This window comes from Bombus pyrosoma, linkage group LG2 (genome assembly GCF_014825855.1).
Source record: "Bombus pyrosoma isolate SC7728 linkage group LG2, ASM1482585v1, whole genome shotgun sequence".
NCBI classification, from domain to species: domain Eukaryota; kingdom Metazoa; phylum Arthropoda; class Insecta; order Hymenoptera; family Apidae; genus Bombus; species Bombus pyrosoma.
Genome location: NC_057771.1, coordinates 1,876,308 through 1,898,024, shown reverse-complemented (window position 1 = coordinate 1,898,024; position 21,717 = coordinate 1,876,308). Strand labels below are relative to the sequence as shown.

The 21,717-nt window shown below is 33.8% G+C and overlaps 2 protein-coding genes across 3 annotated transcripts; both read right to left on the bottom strand.

Moving 5' to 3' along the window:
• Nucleotides 1–1,346: 1,346 nt before the first annotated feature.
• Nucleotides 1,347–2,611, bottom strand: LOC122571940. Its single transcript, XM_043736311.1, has 3 exons — nucleotides 2,320–2,611; nucleotides 1,714–1,947; nucleotides 1,347–1,639 (listed from the first exon to the last, which is right to left on the bottom strand). The coding sequence occupies exons 1-3, from the start codon at nucleotides 2,476–2,478 to the stop codon at nucleotides 1,463–1,465; spliced, it is 570 nt and encodes a 189-aa protein (XP_043592246.1). The 5' UTR covers nucleotides 2,479–2,611; the 3' UTR covers nucleotides 1,347–1,462.
• A 2,919-nt stretch (nucleotides 2,612–5,530) lies between these two features.
• LOC122571929 (glycine receptor subunit alpha-3) lies at nucleotides 5,531–14,448 on the bottom strand. 2 transcript variants are annotated; one of them, XM_043736288.1, is made up of 9 exons: nucleotides 12,259–14,448; nucleotides 10,750–10,894; nucleotides 10,387–10,469; nucleotides 10,091–10,234; nucleotides 9,830–9,912; nucleotides 9,115–9,249; nucleotides 8,747–8,847; nucleotides 8,052–8,366; nucleotides 5,531–7,379 (listed from the first exon to the last, which is right to left on the bottom strand). In XM_043736288.1, exons 1-9 carry the CDS (start codon nucleotides 12,351–12,353, stop codon nucleotides 7,194–7,196), a joined length of 1,287 nt encoding a protein of 428 aa, XP_043592223.1. In that variant the 5' UTR covers nucleotides 12,354–14,448; the 3' UTR covers nucleotides 5,531–7,193. The 2 variants fall into 2 exon arrangements, with proteins under 2 accessions (XP_043592223.1, XP_043592232.1); XM_043736297.1 differs by having other exon boundaries at nucleotides 5,531–7,346; nucleotides 12,259–14,447.
• Between the last annotated feature and the right edge of the window lie 7,269 nt (nucleotides 14,449–21,717).

Sequence of the window (21,717 nt, the reverse complement as noted above, 5' to 3'; positions counted from 1 at the left end):
TACCTTGAAAGTATTAAAATTAATAGAATCTTTAACAATAAAACAATATAATCTTTAAAATACCATAATTACTGTAAATTATTAACTTTAGACTACGTACACATGTATATTGAGCAAGCTTTTGGTAAACCATTGTGTTCCGTTTAGCCCATCATGCACTAAGGGAAACAGCTTAATTTATGGCACCCTCAAATGTCTTCTCCTTTTCTTCTTAAAATCGAGGGTGACAAAAGTTAGACGATCGCTCCAAGCGTCAAGGCTTTTTTACATATATATACATACATGTATGTATGTATGTTAAAAGGAGGAGGTAAGTTATTGTTATTTTAAAACTGAAAAACTAAATTGTCTCTGTGTAACAAAAATTATATTCGGGCATTAGTAATACGTAAAAAGTTATCGTGTAACAATGCAAAATTATTACTGATATAGTAGTATATGTATATACATAAAAGGTACATAATACATAAAAGATATGCTGTCCTGTGATATTCACAAGGCGTTGTGTCGCGCTGCGATGTACATTACATCAACCAGTTGGCTACGGTTCACATGTGCAGCACACTTGTATTCGGTTTCCTTTATTCCTTTTCGCTTCGGTTTATAGCTAGCACACCAAACTGTTGAGACTGACTGACTGACCAGTATCTCGGTTGTTGGCTATAATCAGAGGTCTTTTCTACAAAAACGACTTAGTACAATCGTTCGAGAAGGTCCCCTCCTCCTTTTGAATTTAGATAGAATTACAAATATCTACGATTCTTATAACATATTAAAATTAATTAAAGTATTATGCAAATAGTATTGATAAATCTTTGGTATTTGCTGTCCATGGTTATATAATTATTATAATTACAATATATTATAAAATATATTGTAATTTAAAATTGTTTGAAATTGTATCTTTTTAATCTGCCATATTTTGAAATATCGACTAATTTTGTTTTAAGTTCAAAATGGAACAAGAGTACAATGACCTTTATAACAGAAGTGCAGTAATGAAGTAGAACTCGTACACGCGAAATGTGACAAACGAATGTGATCATCGAAAAGGAAGGAAGAGTAGTGTGGGCTGTTTTATCACTATAACGTATCCCGGTTATGATAGTAACGTACGATTGCCTCCTCATTCTTGTCTTTTCTCTGTCTTCCCTATTTTTTTTTTTTTTTTTTTAACTAACACACCGACACAGAATCAACGATTAATAAATCACTCATACATTCAATAATTAATTTTTAAAAGAATTCTCTGAATTATTTATAATTGATATAGCAATTCTTTGAAAACTGTTCAAACGAACAAATGACATTCTTAAATAAAATTATTATTTTAATTGGCACTAAAACAAATGTAACATCTTTATTTCTTAAAATGAAAATTAAATTTTGTTTGTGTTATACATCTTTTTAATAATCATACAAAATATAACAATAACATTAATGTGTAAAAAATATAATTTTATTACAATTGTTTGAATTCATTAGTAGATTCATTAGGAGATTCAGTAATAGATTCATTAAGTAGTAGATCTATATAGGCATTTGCTATCAAATCTTCATGTTTTATACCTAATTTAGACATTAAGTCCTGAGCAATCTTCTCACCAGTTTCTATATCCTGTTCATCAGTCAAGACTACCTAAAATAATGATACTACTATATTATTTTATAAGTGCAAATGTGTGATGATCTATTCCTTGTGGTTCTACGAACCTCTAATTCCAAAAAAGTTCCTAAACCTTCAACATCATCAATATGTACACGAGTTTGACCAATCATATACAATTTTCTAGTCTTTTTTACAATGCCTAGACAACCATTTGATGCACTTAAAATATTTGCGACACGACTACAAGCAGATTTGTTTAGGGTTACTTTTTCATAATCGCAAAGCTTTGGACCAAACTTAGTAGATCTTTTGTAGTAAATTAATTCTCCTGAGTCATCCTATATGAGAAAAATATTTATCTTATTACATAATTAGGTGATTGTTAAGATCAATAGTAATAGTTATTCTCTCATATTTTACTGTGTCATTGAAAGCATCGTCATTGCTTTTTGACTGGTTTTATCTTTTGCATCAGGTTCTAATATATATTTCTATCAAATTGATAATCATTGTTATATGAAGAGGAGAGGAAATAGAAACAGGAATTAAAAAATGTATAACTATTTATTCTCTGAAACCTTGTATAATAAACACTGTTATTTATATGTATATAGTTTTATATATAGTAACATATATATGTATATATGTTATATATATATAGAAAAACAAGAAAGTAACAATCCTATATAAAAACGTAATTATTTTCTTACTTGGAATTTTCGTAATTTTAATCTTCCTTCCCTGACTTTAAAAAAAGTATCATGTTGTTTCATGACTTTCATGATACCGTTCTGCTTTGTTAATTGTATAACTCGAAAAATCTTAAGGTCTGGATCATCAATTTTTGCTTTTATTTCGATATTACGCATTGTTAATGATTTATAATAATAATTATTGTATTTTGATATAAATCACTCACGAATACTACTTTTGTATACTACTTTTGTACTCGATACTTAAACTACCATAGACGAAGCATAAGATAGATCTATCATTCAGCAGCTCAACACGTACATTGCGTCACATGATTCAAAGACTAGGCAAACTATTATCATTTTCATATCACTTCCAACATTACCGATCTAACACAGAGTAAGTTTAATTTATCACAGAAAAGATATATTTTTTTATATAAATGACATAAAACGATATTTATTCATTTTACCAATTTCAGTGGTTGGGTATATACATATATATGATTATCTATATAAATATAATTATATATATATATAATATAAATAATATATATATAATTTGTTAAATGTAAATTTGTTACATGGTCGATGTTTTGGTTTCCATGATATCAAATTATACGAGATACTAGATCTATGCAATACATCGTCTATGATTAAAACCTAACCAATATCTCTCTACCAACATAAACTTAGCAAAACAATTTGAAGATTTGAATCAAGACGAGATAAAATCATCGTATGTAATCAACGTATTAACCTTCTCCTTCTGACTTCTAAACATTTAATCCGAAATAGAATAAATGAATCGCATCGCTGTAAATGGAATAAACTAAACTAAATGAACTAATTAACAAAATCAAACACATACCAAATTAAGGTAAAAGTAAAATAGTAAAGGAAAATAGAAAAGTAAAGAATTCAACAACCACAAAATTGATACAGTCATTATTAATTTAATATGTAATAGACGACGTTATTCTTATATTAAATATTATGTAATATACAATGGTGTGCTTGAAAATGATTTTGCTCTAAAGGAGACATAATGTTAAAGCAATCTTTTACATTTGCTAATAGACCTTATTGTTTCTTTCTTTCTGCTTAAATCAGCAGACGAACTCCTTTTAAATTCAATAATTATATGTATTATGGATATTAGTTTAAAACTTTTTTATTTTTTTCGCATCTTTAAAAAACTAGCAATTAATCAATAGCATAATATATATAAATTAATTGGATTTCTATATTCTACAATAGATTGTTTGAAGTTTTGGTTAAAACTTTATTTCATTTAAAGTGCGAAAACAATTGTATTAACGCCCTTAATTGTTTATCGAAAGTATGTAATCGTTAAAATAAATATCGTATCGAGAAAACTAAAACATCGATTTTAATCGATCGTGAGGAGTATTCAAATCGATATCATATATCGTTTCTATCAATCAATTTTTTAATGAAATGAAATGGTAGTAATATTAAATTAAAAATGGTAGAAATTACCATAGCGTATGTTGTTTTCTCTTAAATATAGAACAGGGATGTCTATTTATGCGTCACCTTTTAACTCTTTGAGGTGGTCGTGTTTTAGTGAGAGATAAAAGAGCGGATAAAGTGCATTCTCAAAATCCTTGAAAACATAGAAGACTGATCCTTAACAGCAACGCAATTTTTAATATTTAGGACATCCTTCAACGTATTTTAAACATAGAATGAATAATGAACTTTTGTTCGAGTTAAAATATAGTAACGGCAATCCTATAATCGCAAAGAAATTGAGAAATTAATAAAACAAATATATTTAAATAAAAATTGATTCGTAAATTTTTTCGTAATTCGAATTATGAGATTTTTTATTTTTATGTTTACATTTTTCCGAATTTGTTACGCGTTATAAGTTTAAACAAATGAATGTATCTTGAATGTTTCTCAACCTATTGATTTTAACAGTATTACACATACTATCAATCATAAGTTCGATACCACCTCTTAAGGAATTAGTTTACAGAAATTTTAACAATTCACGCGCAAATCTATCTATTACTTAAAGAGGAAAAATTGTTCCTACTACTATTAAAACGACTACTTTTAACTGTGTAATTCCTAATCTACATACACTTCAAACGTACCTGTCTTTGAATTCTAGTGCATTATTATTATGTGTCTCATTACTCAAAATAATAATTAAATCGAATCAAACTATACTGCATATATATACTGCATGCAGGTAAATGACAATTACTTGTGATTTATAAATATAGCTGTTTACTTACTACCCTTCAAATTGTAATACTGAAAAAGATAGTGTTAATTCTGTATTACCAATATGTATAATTAACTTATATTTAGGTTAATTTTATATTTTCTAGGGCCCCCTCCGCAACGCGCTTGGTACGACCATCGTGGGGTTTTAGTCGGTAAGTCCGACATTACCGCGCGGTCCATAAGGATTTCCCCACGTAAAAAAAAAGTTGATTTTATATTTATGATGTACTGTTTGCGTGTGTATACAACTAAAACAAGAACTTTAAGAAAAACTATAAAATGTCCAAAATACTAAGAGATATAATATACACTTTAGAAAATATAAAAACTTTTATGATAATAGGTAAAGGTGGTAGTCGGAAATAAAACTTATGATCCATAGTATAGATAAACAGTAAAAAATTCAAATATAGAGCTGCATAAAGTTTATGACAGTCAGAAATGAATTTAGGCACCCCTTGTACAAAAGACTAAACAGAGAAAATCAGTATGACACATTTACGAGTAAACGCCATCATATTTCGGCCGGATTCGTAAATATAGTATTGTAGTAGTTTTCTCAAACGAAACAAGTGTTCTGCTACGTCTATTTGCTGTACACGTGCGTTCAACGCATAGCGTTAATTAAAAGTCTTCGAACCAGAGTTATGTAAAAATCCGTAAATACTGGAGATTTGAATTAGGTTAAATAACGTACTAGAAATCCACAATTCTACAATTTTTCGACATTTATGCATAACTGATTCGAATCTTTCTATTCGAAACGTTTAATTTAAATCCATTTTACGTTACGTTTCATTCAATGTTTCCCGCATTTTTGTGAGCGTTTTTAGTACTGCATTCTCTTCTCTTTCTCCTCCTTCTGTTTAATATCATGACTACATTATACATATATATATATATTATATATATTTATATTTATATTATATATATAGATATAAATAATAATTTATATTAATTATTGTAATTTATAATTATATTATATATAAATATAAATATATATATAGTATATCTAGATTATTTATGTATATAGATATGTATCTATAAATGTAGACTATATATAGTCTACATTTTTTATTCATTCGTGCCGTCGCGATAAAATTTCGCCAAGAAAGATTTAGAGTTTAGAATTTTATTCTATAACAATTTTGATATTTTTTCATCGAAGTTTCTGGAACGACATGTGTTTCACTGAAATTCCATATTTTGTAATTACTTTGATATCGTAGCACTGTGACGTACGCGATAAACATGTTACAAATAATTTCGGAAGCAAAAATTTCAAAAATTACAACAAGATGATCAAGCTTTCTCGGAACAAGGATATTCATTACAGAAACGTTTTAGCTGTAAAGATATGAGAATAATCTTGTGTAATACCTTCTCGTATTTGATAATCATTGTTAATAAACGGAAAGACAGCGAGCAGAATGTAACGATCTTGTTACAATACCTGTCCACTGTTAATTTACTAATTAGTTTAATTAGGTTTACGTTAATAATTGTACAGTTATGAATTATTAACAATTAATTCAGCGACATTTATCACCAATGAGTAAGTTCTTACAACAAAACACGTATTATCTTTTAACAATAGTATAGTTATAAATTTAAAACAATTTAATAGTAGATTCTCGAATATTTTAATATGCATTCTCAATATTTCACTTTTTGTAATCTAACGTGAAACGATTGTGAAATTATTGAACAGGTCAAACGGTGCATTCAAACAGTTCCATATTCCACTTATCATGAACGAATGTATATGCAAATTCTTCGATACAGTTTTAATATTCACTCAGACGCATCGATCACCGTTAACTACTGTTTCACGTATCTTTTTTCTCTTTTTTTTCTCCTTTCGTTCGCTCGTAATGAAAAGGATAAAACAGCGTATTAATCGATGCCTTTAAAAGAATACAATTAACGATCGCTTATTTTCTCGTACCACTTTTCTGCCGTTATTTTGTTCTCATTTTCCTTTGAGTTACGATTCGATAAATGAACGTACAGTTTATATTTGTAATCAATGGATTTTATTATACGAAGTATATATCACGTGTATTCATTAAGTAGAGTGGGTTGAAAATAACGGTGCAATGGAGAAGAAAGTCAATTTTTATTCACAAAGAAAGAGTTAAGTTTGATACTTTTTACTTCCATTCAAACATAAACTCTATAAAATTATATATACAAGACCTCAATAATTTTTGCGATTTTTAGACTTTTCAAAATACTTTGAGCAACGTTCCTTTTTTATAAGAAGAGAACGCTTTTATTTATTGCTTCTACACGTTCTTCTTCATTGTACCAAGATTCTTCCATCTACTCTATGCAACTTGAAACCCTCGATCTCTAGCACTGTTCTATCAATTAGGGCAACAACCTGAACAAAAACAAGCCTATCAATGAAGATTCACTTTCAGAATCGACTTTCAATATGTAACACTTTCTCAATCAAAACATTCTATTCGACCGTATCCTTGAAGAATACAGCTACGATCAGGACTCGTTTCCGCATCTTCTTCCAGCATCGTCTCTTCCTTTTCGTCTGATATCTCGTTTTTCAACATCGACGTTTCCGTTTCTATTTGTTCGAGCTCGTTGCAATCGGTTTCCACGATAGCTTAAATGTACTCGGCGAACATTATCCAGTAAGTTACATTTAATACGGCGAATAAGAAAGGGAAGAAGACACGCGAGACTCGATCGATGTTGAGGGCACGCATTCGCGCCCTTTGGGCAGGTGTGGGGCCTGGCGGTGGACCGGTTGTCGATTTCTGCGATCGGCCGGATAACAATATTGTGTTCTCCTGCGTGATAACGATCGCAACTTGAACTGCCGCTGTGCAGACAACGCTTCTGTGCCTCGGAACCGTGGAGAGATGAACGCATGGTCGATAACGCGGTGAAATAATTTTCGTACCTTCTATCGAGGAACCTTCTAATTTCTTTCTCTTCTTTCTCTTTTTCACCGCGCCGATAGATTTTTGGCTAAGTTAACTTCAATATACTTTTTTTTTCAAAGTTACAGATGTTAACATAAAATTTCTCAAATATCTCTTTCGTAAAAGCACGATGAATTAAAAAATATCATTGCGTCTACATTTTATGATTCTTAAAGAAGATGACTGTGTTTTAGCTATCGATTTAAATCAAAGTTTATTTAATTTCAAAGTTTTTGCAAAGTAACAAGCTTCTTCAAATAATTGTAAAAACTACTTACGTTAGAATTATTTTTAAAAATATCCAGCAACTATCTGTCTGGAATGTTATTTAAGACACGATAAAAAGGCATCAACATTTGTTGTAAAAGATGATGCGAAGGACGTAAAACGTTATAAATTTGGATAAATCAACTTTCTTTAAGCCAATCATATTTTCTACGCAATTTTCAAAAACGCAAACGATAGAACGAACTTCTATCCTCCTTCTCCGAGGCACAGAAGCTGTCTGAGTCATTTAGATGTTCATCCAGGCGTTACCTTAGTAGCGATGTCGAAAATTTTATCGAGCTTTGCGGCATCGGTGCCGCTGGAAGATGGCGGCTGAGGCGGAGGTGCCGGTTTCGGAGGCGTATCTGAGTCGCCGAGAACGATGTTGACCAAACAATACTCCATCAACGCCATGAACACGAAGACCGTGCAAACCGACATGAACGCATCCACGGCCTTTAGGTACGAAACGGGAGGCAAAGAAGCTTGACTCTTCGCGTGTTGCGTCGAAAGGGTCAGCAAGGAAGTTACACCCAGCGTTACCCTGGCTGGTGCCGCTTCCGGTTTTATCCAAAAGGAAACCCACTACGCAAGATATAAATAACTGATTTCGAAATAAAGGTAACGTTATAAATGTTACAAAATTAATAGGAAAAGTATTAAAATAAATGGCTGATTGTTGATAATTGTCTTCATAAGAGTTAGAAGTTAAATGAAGTGTGATTAAGATCGGATCAAAAGTTTGAAATATGAAAAGAGAGATTATATCTCTAAGAAACAGATCGATTAGTCTATATTTAAATACGACAAAGTAAGATTGCAGGATTGTAGAAATGAAATAAAAATCAGATTAATCATTATAGAAAAAATATCTAGAATGTTAATAATTTTAAAAGCATAGTGTGTTCTATGATAACAGAAAAATAAGACATCTTTTATTATCCGTATTTCAACCTCGGACTTACCGACATGATAACGATTAGACAGGTAGGAACGTAAGTATGAAACAAGTAATAGCCAAGTCTACGTTTCAAAACGAACACTACCTCGAGGCAAGTGAAGTTACCTGAACATTAAAAAGTTTCAATTAATTCTATTAATTCATCTACGCTCGACTCTGAACCTTTCTTAACTTAATAACGCGAAGACACGCCGGACATCAACATTTATCCACGAACAACACCATTCACACGAAAGTCACTTTCAAGCGAAACTGATTCTTGGTTGACGTTCCTCTTCGATTTCGAGGCATATTTAAAACAGTTAATTAGGAAGAAAAAGAGCGTTCTTTCTTCCATGGCTAAAAACGACGTCGACACGAAGCGTCACTTACCAGTAGAGTAGACTTGCGTGCAGTCGGCCGTGTAATTCTTAACCAGTTGCAGCTGTGGCAGCTCAATGTTTTCATCGACGACGAGTGGCACGTCAGGATCCCATTGGAAGATCATTTCATCCGTCGTGTGCGATACTGTTGACCGAGTTGTTTTGTCCTTGTGAAATGGCACGGCATTCACTCCGTAAAATTAAAGGAATATTCATGCAGGTCTACGGTACCGTTCCGAAATGAAACACGATTGTCCGATCTCCTGTGACTCAACTCGATTCTCGCTAATATTGGACGTCTTTCGAGGACTTTTTTACACTATATCAGCGACAGTACATGTTCTATCGATATCTATCGATCGTTTTCCATCTTTGATGCTTCAAAGACGTGACTATGTTTTAAGGAATCGTGGCGAATTGGTTGGAAAATTGGAACGCAGATAAAAATGTATTATCGAAAAGTGAAGATAAAGTAGACTGTGTAATAATAATAGAAGGAAATCGTAAAAATTCCCGAAAATTGTATATGGAAGAAACTGTAATGAATTAAATGGTAAGATTAGAGCGCAGATGATGAAGATGAATCGTTATGAAGTGAGGATAAAATAAAATGTATGGTAACGATGGAAAATATAAGAGGAAGTTGCGCTAACATTCTATTTTACTACAGATAAAATATAAAGTGAAGGATTTAGAAGTTGATATAGAGGGAGAGCGTCACTCACAGCTTTCCATTTGTAATTTACACTCTTGCGTGTCGTGAGGATAGATCAGGAAGTTCATGGCACAGGATAACTTCAGCGTTAATCTGAAACATCGTACAAAAATTTTGTTTCTTTAATGAAGAAGAAGAAGAGACAGAGGTGAGAAATAAAAGCTTTCTAATCAAGAGCTAAAACAAGCTATACTACTATTACTACCACTGTAAAAGTAGAATAAAAATGATCGACAATAGTATTGAGAATCTTAGAGCTTTCTTTTCTTACTTGACCATGTATAAAATAGTCTTGTCTTTGTACAACCATAAGTAATGATTCGGTATAGTCATCGTTTGAAAAGTCACCGATTTGGCATTCTTGAAGAACGAATCCGGCCGCCACATATTCTTCAACCAATCGACTTCCAGCAATCTTGAACGATACATTTGATAATTTTTTACATATATTTATAAAACAAAAAAAATAGTATAAAGAACACTATGCCTAAAAATATTTTCCTTTAATTGGAATTTACGACAAAGAAAACAATATTTTTTAAATTAAATCATGATAATTCCACATACCTGTATTCAGATGTCATATTTTCTGGCAACCGTAATCTGTTATCTTTCCAAGTTTGAGCGAAGAATATATCAGCTGCGTAGGTCTGCAAAAGTAAATCACGAAAATCGACATATCAAAGTTTAATATCAATTACCCATTAAAGCTTAAGTACTCTAATTTCTTTTGTGAAACAGAATATAGCATTTATGATTAAAGTAAAAATTTTGAAATCACTTCAGCGATGTAAAAATTAACAGCCACGGAAGTTACGAGAATCTCTTTGAACTTGAGATCATATCCATGTTAAGGCCATAAGCAGTTTAAAAACAATGTAATGGTTAGTGAATTTAAAGAAGTCTTTTAATTTAAAAATTGCACCTTACCATTGAATTTTCATCTATGGAATCAAGACCCATAACAGTAACATGGAAATAAACGATAGTCGCCTGTCCATCTTTCTTTGGCGGTCGCATTTTATCGTACAGTTTAGGATCTTCCGGCAGCAGATCGAAGAACTCCAAACTCCTCCTGAAATTTCGGATCGCAATTTCAAAAAAGTTCAGACATTTTGTTAATCGAATCATATAATCTATGTATAAATTTCCACATAAATATTTTGTGTTAATAGTAATCCATAAATCAGAATTATCCTCATATTTTGTTAGCACCAAAATTTTATAACGAAACAAAATCTTAAGCGATTAAAACATAGAAGTAATTTGCGCAAAATCTTTCTCGGATTCACTCCCAGAAATTTGTTTCACAAGCGTTTCACTGTTTTCTAACTTGCAGTTTTCTACCGTCGCGAAAGAAAAATGAGATTTCACTGTATGTTTCAATGTTTCTTAACACACTGTGTACGAAACACACGAAGCGAAAAATTACGACTGAAATTCATAAAAGCTCAGAACTGCTTCTCCACACACTCCCGCGTTCGTTTATTATGCTTCGTTGATTATTTTTTTACCATTTTTAACACATTGCTTTGCGACACTTTAATATCATACACATATTTGCACAACTACTTGGAATTATCGTAGATATTATCAAATTATTTTGACATGAACAACAGTTTTATTACACGCTACACATTGCGCTTTATCGACTTCGCTGCAATTTTGTTTAACACTTTAAACTTTTGCTTCCGAACTTCTTCGAAAGTATCTCAAATTCTTCATGGTGATTTCATCGGGTTTGGAATCCTCTGCTTGCGGTGTTCTGAAGATTTCATATACCAACTAAATATAATATTTTATTCAAATTTGAGAAAACGTTTAGATGCCTACATTAATAATTTTTACATACGTATTATTGTTATTTTTTCATTGGAAAATGAATAATTGAGAACATGATATAACTAAAGGGAAATTCATTAGAAGTAATCAAAAAATATCTATATGTTACAATTTCCTGAATATTATTCTGAATATGAAAAAATTGATATTTTGCTAGTAAACAAAAAGCATTACAATTTTGTTCCAGATTGTCTATCGAAAGAAACCTTTTTAGAACTAAAATCTTACTCAAGGAAATACCAAAATTTCCACTTAAAAAACCAACAAACTCTAAGGCACGGAAAAAATATAACTACAAAAACAACGGTATTCGATATAGTTATTGCAGTATCTTTGCATCAGAGAATCCTACATTCATGGGAAACATTTCTTACCAACAATTCTTTCTTACGAACTAATTACTCGTAAAACAAGAAAATTCTACAATTACATCCCTCCAACGAGATATGTCGTTAAGATGTTGGAATTCCCGAGAATCTTGGTACAAAGATATAAACCGAAGGAGAGGATCTGGCCTTGCGGAGGAGCTTAAGATGGCCGGCAATGTCGACTGGAAAAGCGGAAGAGGAAGAGGCCATCTACGGAGAAGAATCTTACTGAGCGTCTGCGGTGCGTCCGAGCAGAAGAAGAAGCACGATCGAGGAAAGGATTGCGGGAACCATGCTGCCTCCATTCGTCTCGTCCATCGACATTCTTCGTCGATCAGCTCTCAGCGCATCTTCCTCGTGGTAGAAGCGGAATGAACCAACAGCGAAGCGGAGAACAACGAAAAAGCGTTCCGGACAGGGAAGACGACAGACGAAGGCAAGATGCAGGGAAGGCGAGACGGAAGAGAAAGGAGAAAAGAACGTTGTTTGCGGCAGCTCCTGGCTAGAAGACAAGGCGGCTCTCAGTTGGTGACAGTGACTACGATTCCTTTGCTTCTTTCTTCTCTCTTCCCCCTGAACGCTATTCCCCGAATCGCGAGAACGTACAACCGTCGACTGACTTCTTCAAACGACTTTGCCGAAGCTGCAGAATCCTCATCGTTGCTTCGTAGAGAGGCAGAGGTGGAGGTGGATGCTCGATGGTAGCGCGGTGGTGGTAGCGATGGAGGTGGTGGACCAGCAAGTACCACCGGAGGTACATCCCAATATACCTCGCCGCCACCCCGCCGTTTCTTCCTCTTAACTCGATACAGAGGGATGAAGAAAGGGGAAAGAAGGGGTAACTCTCTCTCGCGAGCTTGGTGACGTGTACAGAAAACGAAGACAGGGGTTGGAAAGGGTCGAGAAAGAGAGAGTACCGCGCGAGGACCGACGTGTTGAAAGAAGTGGTGGTAATCCCCAGTGGGTCCCTAAAGCGTTACGAGATGGTTCCGACGACACGAATTTACCCCAATGCGGCATGTCCGTGACATCCTCCGCTTTAGATAGGTGCCGTAATCGCGCACAACTCGCAACACACTCCACCATCGCATGCTAATTGCCACGATGAATACTACCAGGTAAGAATAACGCACCGATGAATAAGGAACCATGCGAAATTCGCACGTGTTTCGTTCGCCCACTTCGCGTCGTTACATCATGATGTCGTTACATATTTTTCTTCTCAGTAGACTTGTTTCCTGGAATTTTAAAGCGCACTTGGGATTTAATGTTATTTACAGAAATTATCAAGCCGTTGATAGAATAGCACAAATTAATTTCTCATACTCACTTTCTATTCCATTCTCTGTTCACAAGAACATCATACTTAAAAGCAACACGACAGAGGTGTCAGTGGAACAGTTAAATTGTTTTTCATTGCCGGAGATTCATTAGCAGAATTCATTCCGCACGATGAAAACGTGTCTATTCGCTAGGTTTAGAATACTCCACGGAGAAGCGCGTAACGAGTGGTGAAGAACAGAATATCAAGGCACAGCTTTCTTTGATGTGGTTGCAACCTAAGAACGTGTACAAGCCAAAACCACCTTTCGTTTTCTTACGTTTTCTGATAAGATCTCTAAAAAGAAGAAGGATCAGGAAGAAGACGTTTAATGTAATTAGCGAAAAATAATTTTTATTTGATATTTTGAAATTTCATATACAAAATATCAACAAAACGCGCCAAATATATTAGAAATATTATAAAAGCATTGAAATACTCAATCTTCGAATTGCAAAGAAGATTTAACTACGACACATATTTTCTTTAAAATAAGAAAGTAATTACAGACTTCGTTGAACGCATATAAACGTTCAAAGGCCAAGATCGTGAATTTTGCTTGATGCATACATGCATTTTTAATCTCAAAATAATTAGGAAAAGACAGATTTCCATAATTGATACTTCAAACTCTCCAAAACAATTGCTACGCGATCATCAAAAATCAAAGATCTGATAATCGACAAAACGAACCCAATGAAAAATTGAAAGACCAATCGAAATTACGATGAAAACACGGGCAGAAAGAAGAAGAGAAGAGTGGAGAGGAAGCACGTCACCGTTGACGAGAAGAAGAGAAAGCAGAAGAATCGAGGTGGAAAGGAAAGGAATGGGTCCTGCAATCTCTCCTCTCGCTCTCGCCACCCTCCTTAAGGGTGACTCTCAGAGACGTTAACTACCGTGCTATTTGAAGACATTGTCGTCGACCAACGGGACATGCCGCTCGATATATCGATCCTCGAAAATTGTGCCGCGAATAGAACGCTACGTGTTCGCGTCGCTCGTGCATCGTGAAGTGGCCGCTCTTCGAGAAGGTATATAGACACGCATGAGCACTCACGAGCGCGCACACGTACACATGTTCACTCACTTTCCCGAAATTATGTATACAATCCCGTCTATAGTCACCGAACACTTACGAACTTTAAATATAAACTTCCCTAAATCAGACTTATCATAGAATATTCGAAGTATAATATATGTTCATTTTTCCTATAATACACAGGCTTAATGAGTTTCAACGTCATTTAATAATTGAGGGATTCAGAAGAAAAGTAATACAACTGAGGAAATCCGTAGTTTAAGAAAATCCTAAAATTCAATTTTGAAAGGAAGTTAAATAATTAACTTTCTAAAAAGTATTGCAGACTTATGGACACTAACATATATATAAGTGCGTGGTCTTTTCGACAGATGCTATGGAATATATTTTCATAACGATGTCTCTATTGGTCGTTAACAATGGGATTTAGAAATTCATTGGAAGCCTGAAGTATTAACAATAGAGTATTACCTTTTAGAATCCTCTTATGTAAAAGATAAAATAGGAAGCGAGAAATATTAAGTGACGAGAAAGAGATAGGCGTCAAAACTCGAGGAGATAAAGCCACCTGCGGTACATCTCACTATAGAAATGCACTTCTCTGCAAGGGTGGTTCGACATCAAAAGTGGCCCCGATCGTTATCAATGATTTCCAGAAACTTTGCATTGTTATCAATAGCCCAAAGCACGCTCGTCGTTGTCCTTACCCCGAAGTCATCACTTTATGTTCACCTTTTTAAGAACAAGGTCGTTATTTTTCCTACACAATATTCAAAAAGTACATCCATTCTGTCTTTTATATGAAACGTTTGAAATATAATAGTTTTAAAATAAGGGAGGAGAGAGATATTATTTTTATCGAAAGACTGTTACTTAGAGTAGAGAATTTAATATGCATATTAGAAATAATTGGAACCACCGATATAAAATATACTTATTCACCAGCGATACATCTCCGTATGTCCGGAAATGTTTTTCAATCGAAGTATTAAATCGTTCTTATTTCTCAGCTTATAGTCAAATAATCATTACATATAACTATTCTCATTAAACGAATGATACTGATACTATCATTAACAGTGGATGATAATCAAGATCAATGTTCTACCTTAAAATGACACTTCTTTACCACGTGGCACGTGAGGGAGAATCTGTGTTCGCTCTCCTTAGTATATACCACCACAATTAACAACGTAAGTTTCCTCAGAAATCTTGATACTCTTCGTCTACGTAGAATCGTAATTCACGTCACGGTAATGTTTACGAAAATTCTTTCCGATCGAATTTTGTTGATTTACGTATACGTACATTTAATAGAGTAATGTGTAACGTCCATCTTTAAAAATTAATTATTTAATTTTGGTGTAATAAAGCGTTATACGTGTTTTCAACAACGAACGAAGAATTTTTCGTATTTCTTTATGTATAAAACTTTTCTTTCATTTTAGGAATACGAAATAGCTAAAAAAATAAAGGAAGAAAGAAGTTTTATGAAGGGCTGCAAATCATAAGGTCATTGATCTTTTTATAAATGCCAGGGATTCCACAGTTTATTAAAATTATTAATTAAAAGATTACAAACAAATTGTAAACATCCAAAATTAAACACTTTAAGAGAAATTTGATCAAAGAATGTGTATAAAACATGAAATCGCGAAGAAAAGTAGAAATTTAGTATCGTCGTATAATTTATGAATAATACTTAGTCAAGGCGAGTATATTTACTTCTACCTTGACCTCGTGACATTACCTTGAAAATGATAAGAACGAATTCCTTTTCCCTTCACTGATTCTAAGTCGTAGTATCGACCAGCCTCTTTGAAAGACGCGTTTCCACAATGCCTTTCTAATTGTTGAGTGCTGTATGCGATATGGCAACACATTGGCGCAGACGTTGCTACGTCTGGATTCATTTGAGAATGAAAATTATCAAGAAAAATAAAAAATTCAATGTTGCTTCTACATCCGAATAGTACGATAAATATCTCTTGAAATCGGTACCTTTGTCTTTAAAGATGAGTTTGCATTCTTCCTCCAAAAAGGAACACTGAAATTGATTTGATTATCATAGGATTTTCTTTAGTTGTGTCTTTTATATTATATTCGAAACTTAAAACATATTCGGCCATTAGGGTCATTAGCAGTCTCAAAAAAATTAATTTTATTTGCTGTAAATATTTTGCTTTGTTTACGGTTGTATGGTAGTGTTTCTTCAACATTTAACATTGAGGGCCAACGTTAAAACAAGGTTTTATTTGTAATCTTTTTCAATCATCTCATTTATGATAAAAAGGTGGTTGTACAATGTACAAGTAGTAAATTCTAAAGTGAATTTCACAGAATAATGTTAATAACATCGTCGCTTTTTTTTTACTTTTCAATCTATGGTATTGATAAGTATGATTTATATATGATTCGTAAAAAGCAATAAAATACACCGCACTTTCGAATTCCCCATAAATATATAAACATCCTAATTACTGTATTAAAGAATATAAATAATCAACTGAATAGCAACCAGATGTACAAGTATTCCCAAAGAGATACTTCCTTTTTGTATATCTTGGAAAACTCCCTTATTTCGCCAGAATAAAACCGATATTGATCGATATTCTTAGGTTCACGGCAATACGATGACAAACATACATGACACATGCCAAAATCAGATATATATTTCGATGCGTCTGGTGACGTCATTTTTCGTAGTACTGACGTCGATACTGCAGCTGACTGTCGTTAGAAAGGAAAGAGCCGAGAAATGGATTGCTGAAGGAGCGGTTCGAGTGGTTCACGGCATTCTGCTATTCCCAGTGGTGTTGCAGGCCCAATGACCTGATTGTCGAGGTAAAAAGAAGCTGCTCTCGATGGTTCGTTACCACGAACCGCCCCTCTCCGTCCCCCGACAGCAGGATCATGTCTGCGGCATTTCCACCAGTGAAAAGTGTCTCGCCGTCTATTGCCACCACTTTCGGATTCATTTTTTCTATTCCTTCGAGACCGTTCCATTAGTGTAACTCGCTCGCCACTTCTAACAAACGGAGTCGACGAGCATGAATTGGAAATCTTGCACGATACTCAATGATACATGAATAAGGCAGCTTGGATGATTGATTACAGGATATGTGTAACGTTTCAGAAGTACGATACAGCTTTCTTCGGTAGATGATTTTGTGTCATTGAAAAATACAATGGAATAGTTTGTAAAGTATTATCTTTAAATTTCAGTTTATGAGTATGATAAAATTTTAAGAGTGGGTGTAATCTTAGTTCTGATTTTCGGGAAAATTTCTTATCATGGAAAAGAGAAATGTTATCCGACGCAAATTATTCTTGAAATCTGCATTCTCTTAGCTAGAAGTATTATGAGGACTATTGTTGAAGTAATTACTTCAAGCAAAAGTCTACACTTTTTCTTTTGTATATCCGTGACCTGGAGATCGCTGTTACGAAGAAAATAGAATTTAGTGAAACAAAAAATTCGAAATAAGGAGAGGTCCATATTATTGAGCTCTTGAATATAAATTTTATTTTGGCTTACAAGGTCTAGAAACAAAGAGCTATAAGTAGATTTCTGTTGCTATTTTTTGTAGCCTTCAGCTAGAGCTACAAGTTTAACTTTTTGGTAATGTCCTTTTTGCTATAAATATATGCTATCACAGCTTCTTCTATTGTATTGTAACGCTGAGGATCTGGATCAGCATACACTATACCTGTACGTATATCTATACTTATTTCAATATATTTTTCTATTACAAGTTCATCCACTCGTTCCTCTATCAGTCAACCTCAACAAGTACTATCTCAAACTTTCAAGCTCATTCTCATATATGAGCTATTAAGAAGCAACATTGATCAACTTCGTTAATTGAAAAGTATAAAAAATTCATATTTCTACAGTTGAAAGCCTTCTGAGAATTGAATATTAATCGTGTATTTATATAATGAAACTAAAAATCTATTTTAATACGTCAAAGATAGCAACTTTGTCGTTTCTTCCGTATGCTGTTAAACACTTTTTCTTTTGGTGAAGGTTTCCCGATAAGAGGAAGCGATTATCGGAACAAGATCATCCTATTATCGAATTTAAAGATCTATATTTGACTCGCTCGAGGATGAACGCGGGGATGAACGTTTAAAAAATCGAACTCGTCTCAAGTGGCCGAAGTGTTGCCAGCTTCTCTTCGATCACTAACGGCGAAGCATTTACGTCAAAGACTGTATGACGTCACCCAATGAGCTAGAATGTCAGTTAAAAACGTTAAATATTTAATATATTTTTTTTCTGCAAATAAAAGTCGTTTGTTTTCAGAGAAAGGAAAGATCGGTGTTGAAATATTTTGCGTTCTAAAACCTTTCCTTTACAAAGAAAACATAGAGCTGCCCTTTTATATCGGTCGTTTTCAATCTTACTACAAAGCTGTCTACGAAGAATTTCGTATCAAGGGAACGTTGAATAATATCTTCCAAATATCAAGATGTAGAAAAAATGTTAAAATTACACGTACTTTCTATTCCCTCGAATGATGATTAAAAGTATAAGTGCCCTAATTATTTTCACAATTAGAAATTTTTCATTTTATAGTGGCAAATGATAATACTTATCAAAGTAAACATAAATTTCATTCTACCACAGTTTTCTTATTTTCATTTATATTGAAAGTTAATACCTTGCATCTCCTTATAGAAATATATTTTCTATAAAATTTTATAAATTAGACATCTGTCTTCTAAACGTAGAATGACAGGTTCTTACAAAGTAATTGCATGAAAAAAGTGTCTGTAAAACCAATGATATCTATCGATTATTAAAATCAACAGACAAAGTTTGTCATTGACGATGTCATCGATGGTTGAGTGCTGGCTACGTATCGTCGTGATATCACACTTTGAGAAATACCTGCTCATAAGACATTGTAACTGTGACACGTACCTCTAATTATAAGAAAAAAACTCATAGAACGAGAATACCATAATATCTGCTATCTCTAAAAATATAAAATTTGTCTTCACCTATAAATAGACAACTGGTACTTAGTGGATTAAGTATCGTGTTTTCAGCTATCCGGTCAATAGATCCCTTATGTAATTCATTCTGTTTTCGCGATCGTATCATTTTTCTCTTTTAATTATGCACTGCTTAAGTATATCTGCGTATAACTGCGTTGTAATTAATAAATCAAGTATCATTGGAGTCTCTTTAATTGTCAGTCTTTGAATTAACAAGAGTCAATTTCGTAATACTTCTCTGAAATATTAAGGCATGATCTTCTCATTCTACGGTCGAAGCTCGATCTTGAGGAAAGTAATGAATACATATCCTAACGTCCCACGAACGCGAAATCGCTTCCGTCAGTCGGCAGCATAAAATGAATATGTATATACTTCTTCGTGTAAGACGTACGTTTTCGTAGTACATTTATATAACTTCATTTCATCTTTATATCAAAGGTAATATCTCAAAATCTGCCAAATGTTTAGAGATTGCACGATGCCGATGAACGAAACAATGACCATTATTATATCAGAAAGAGCTTTCTCCTTTTAATCAATTAAAGTTTGATCGAATTAGTGAACAATAATCCAGATGAATATTTATAGATGAATGGACAAATTATCAGACGGTAAACACCAGTAACAGTATTCGTGTTCCGTTAGATCTAACAACAATACTACGGACGCAGCTTATACCGAAATCAAGCTTCCAGTTTGAAAATTGAACGATCATTGAAATAACGATTGACACAACGACGATCAAAAAGGCGATCATTGATGTAACGACGATCGATCGATGTTATGATATTTAACGAAGCAAATATTATCGATGAAGATCCTGCGGTCGAGTGTAAGTACACGATGACACACGTCGTGCCATCGGTAGTGTTTTTGCGATGTCAGCTGAGGTACTCTTGGCCGAGGCACATCGAGAAGTACGGTCGGATGTGGAGGGATACCGGTCGGGCTTAGCTTGCCGTTGGAGAAGCGTTTCGAGGCAGCTGGAGACGATGCACGATAAGCACGCCCGTTCCTCTTTCTTCTGACCTCACGCCGTTTTTCATCCCCCTCCCTCACCCCGTCGAGCCGAAACTCTACCCCACCGACCGCCTGTCTATTATTTTCGACCGATTGCCAATTGTCGTGCAACTGCCGACGTAGCTGCTCCTGCTGGAAAATTCTGGTTCGCCGGAGAAAGGTAACAGGACTCCTGGAACTATCGTTGCCACTCGATCCTCCAATTTTTGCTCTTCGTCGCTCAATCTTCTATCTTCTTTCCTCTCTCTCTCTCTCTCTCTCTTTGATTTCATTCGGTGACGTACCTGAAGTGAATTTTAGAAGAGATAGATCTATACAGTGGCTATAAAAAGTACCTTTTCACTATTATACTTTTTATATATTTTAGCATTTACATACTAATTGATTAAATCGTCTACCAAATTTCGTATCGATAGTACTCTTATGACTTCAAAAATTTATGCATTACGAAAGTATACAGAACTCGATAAAAAATAATACTTCACGAAAGAAACGTATATGTAAATACTTTTTGTAGCTACTGCATTTTTAAGAGAATAGGTCTTTCGATGATGGTATATGGGTAGAATTATTATTAGGCGTGTGATAGAGATAACGTTATGAGATTGCATGGTTGATACGAAGTATCGTAATCGCTTTGTTTCGTTCTATGTGTAATACGTTGAATATTCTGTTGATTTGTTCTCTATGGACTGCTTTGTGACTATATCTCAATCTTTATACAGAACATGCTTTCTTTGCCAAAATTAAGGTACTATAAGTTTTTATTGACACTGAAATACAAGACGGATCGTGGTAATTTACTAGAGAATTATGGCATACCAATTATCGGAACTACTTAAAGGAAGACATTTTGGAGAAAAGCAATAATTGATCGACGATCGAATTAATAATCGGCGGTGGCCGATGACGCGCAAGATCACCCCGTTTTCTCGAGATTTCGAGGTCGATCACGTCCTCGTCCCAGAAACCCAGGGATGAGGATGCACTCTCCGTTTATCCCACGGAAAATGGCATACTCGGCTACTTGAATTAATTATTTCGGTGCGTCAAACATTTGACATTTTTTTAAGTGCTTACGCTTGTGAGCTTACATAATCAACAGAAACAATCTCGTAATAGTGATTCAACTTTTTCTATCATAATCTGTCTGTGCTTAAATCTTTCAAGTTTGTTGGTTATGCTAGCATTTTTCATTTATTTTATTTTTCGTTTAAGCATATCAAAATATATTTTTGTCAAATTTATATTTCAGAATGAAATAGTAAATGTCCTATCAATCATGCAAAACGATA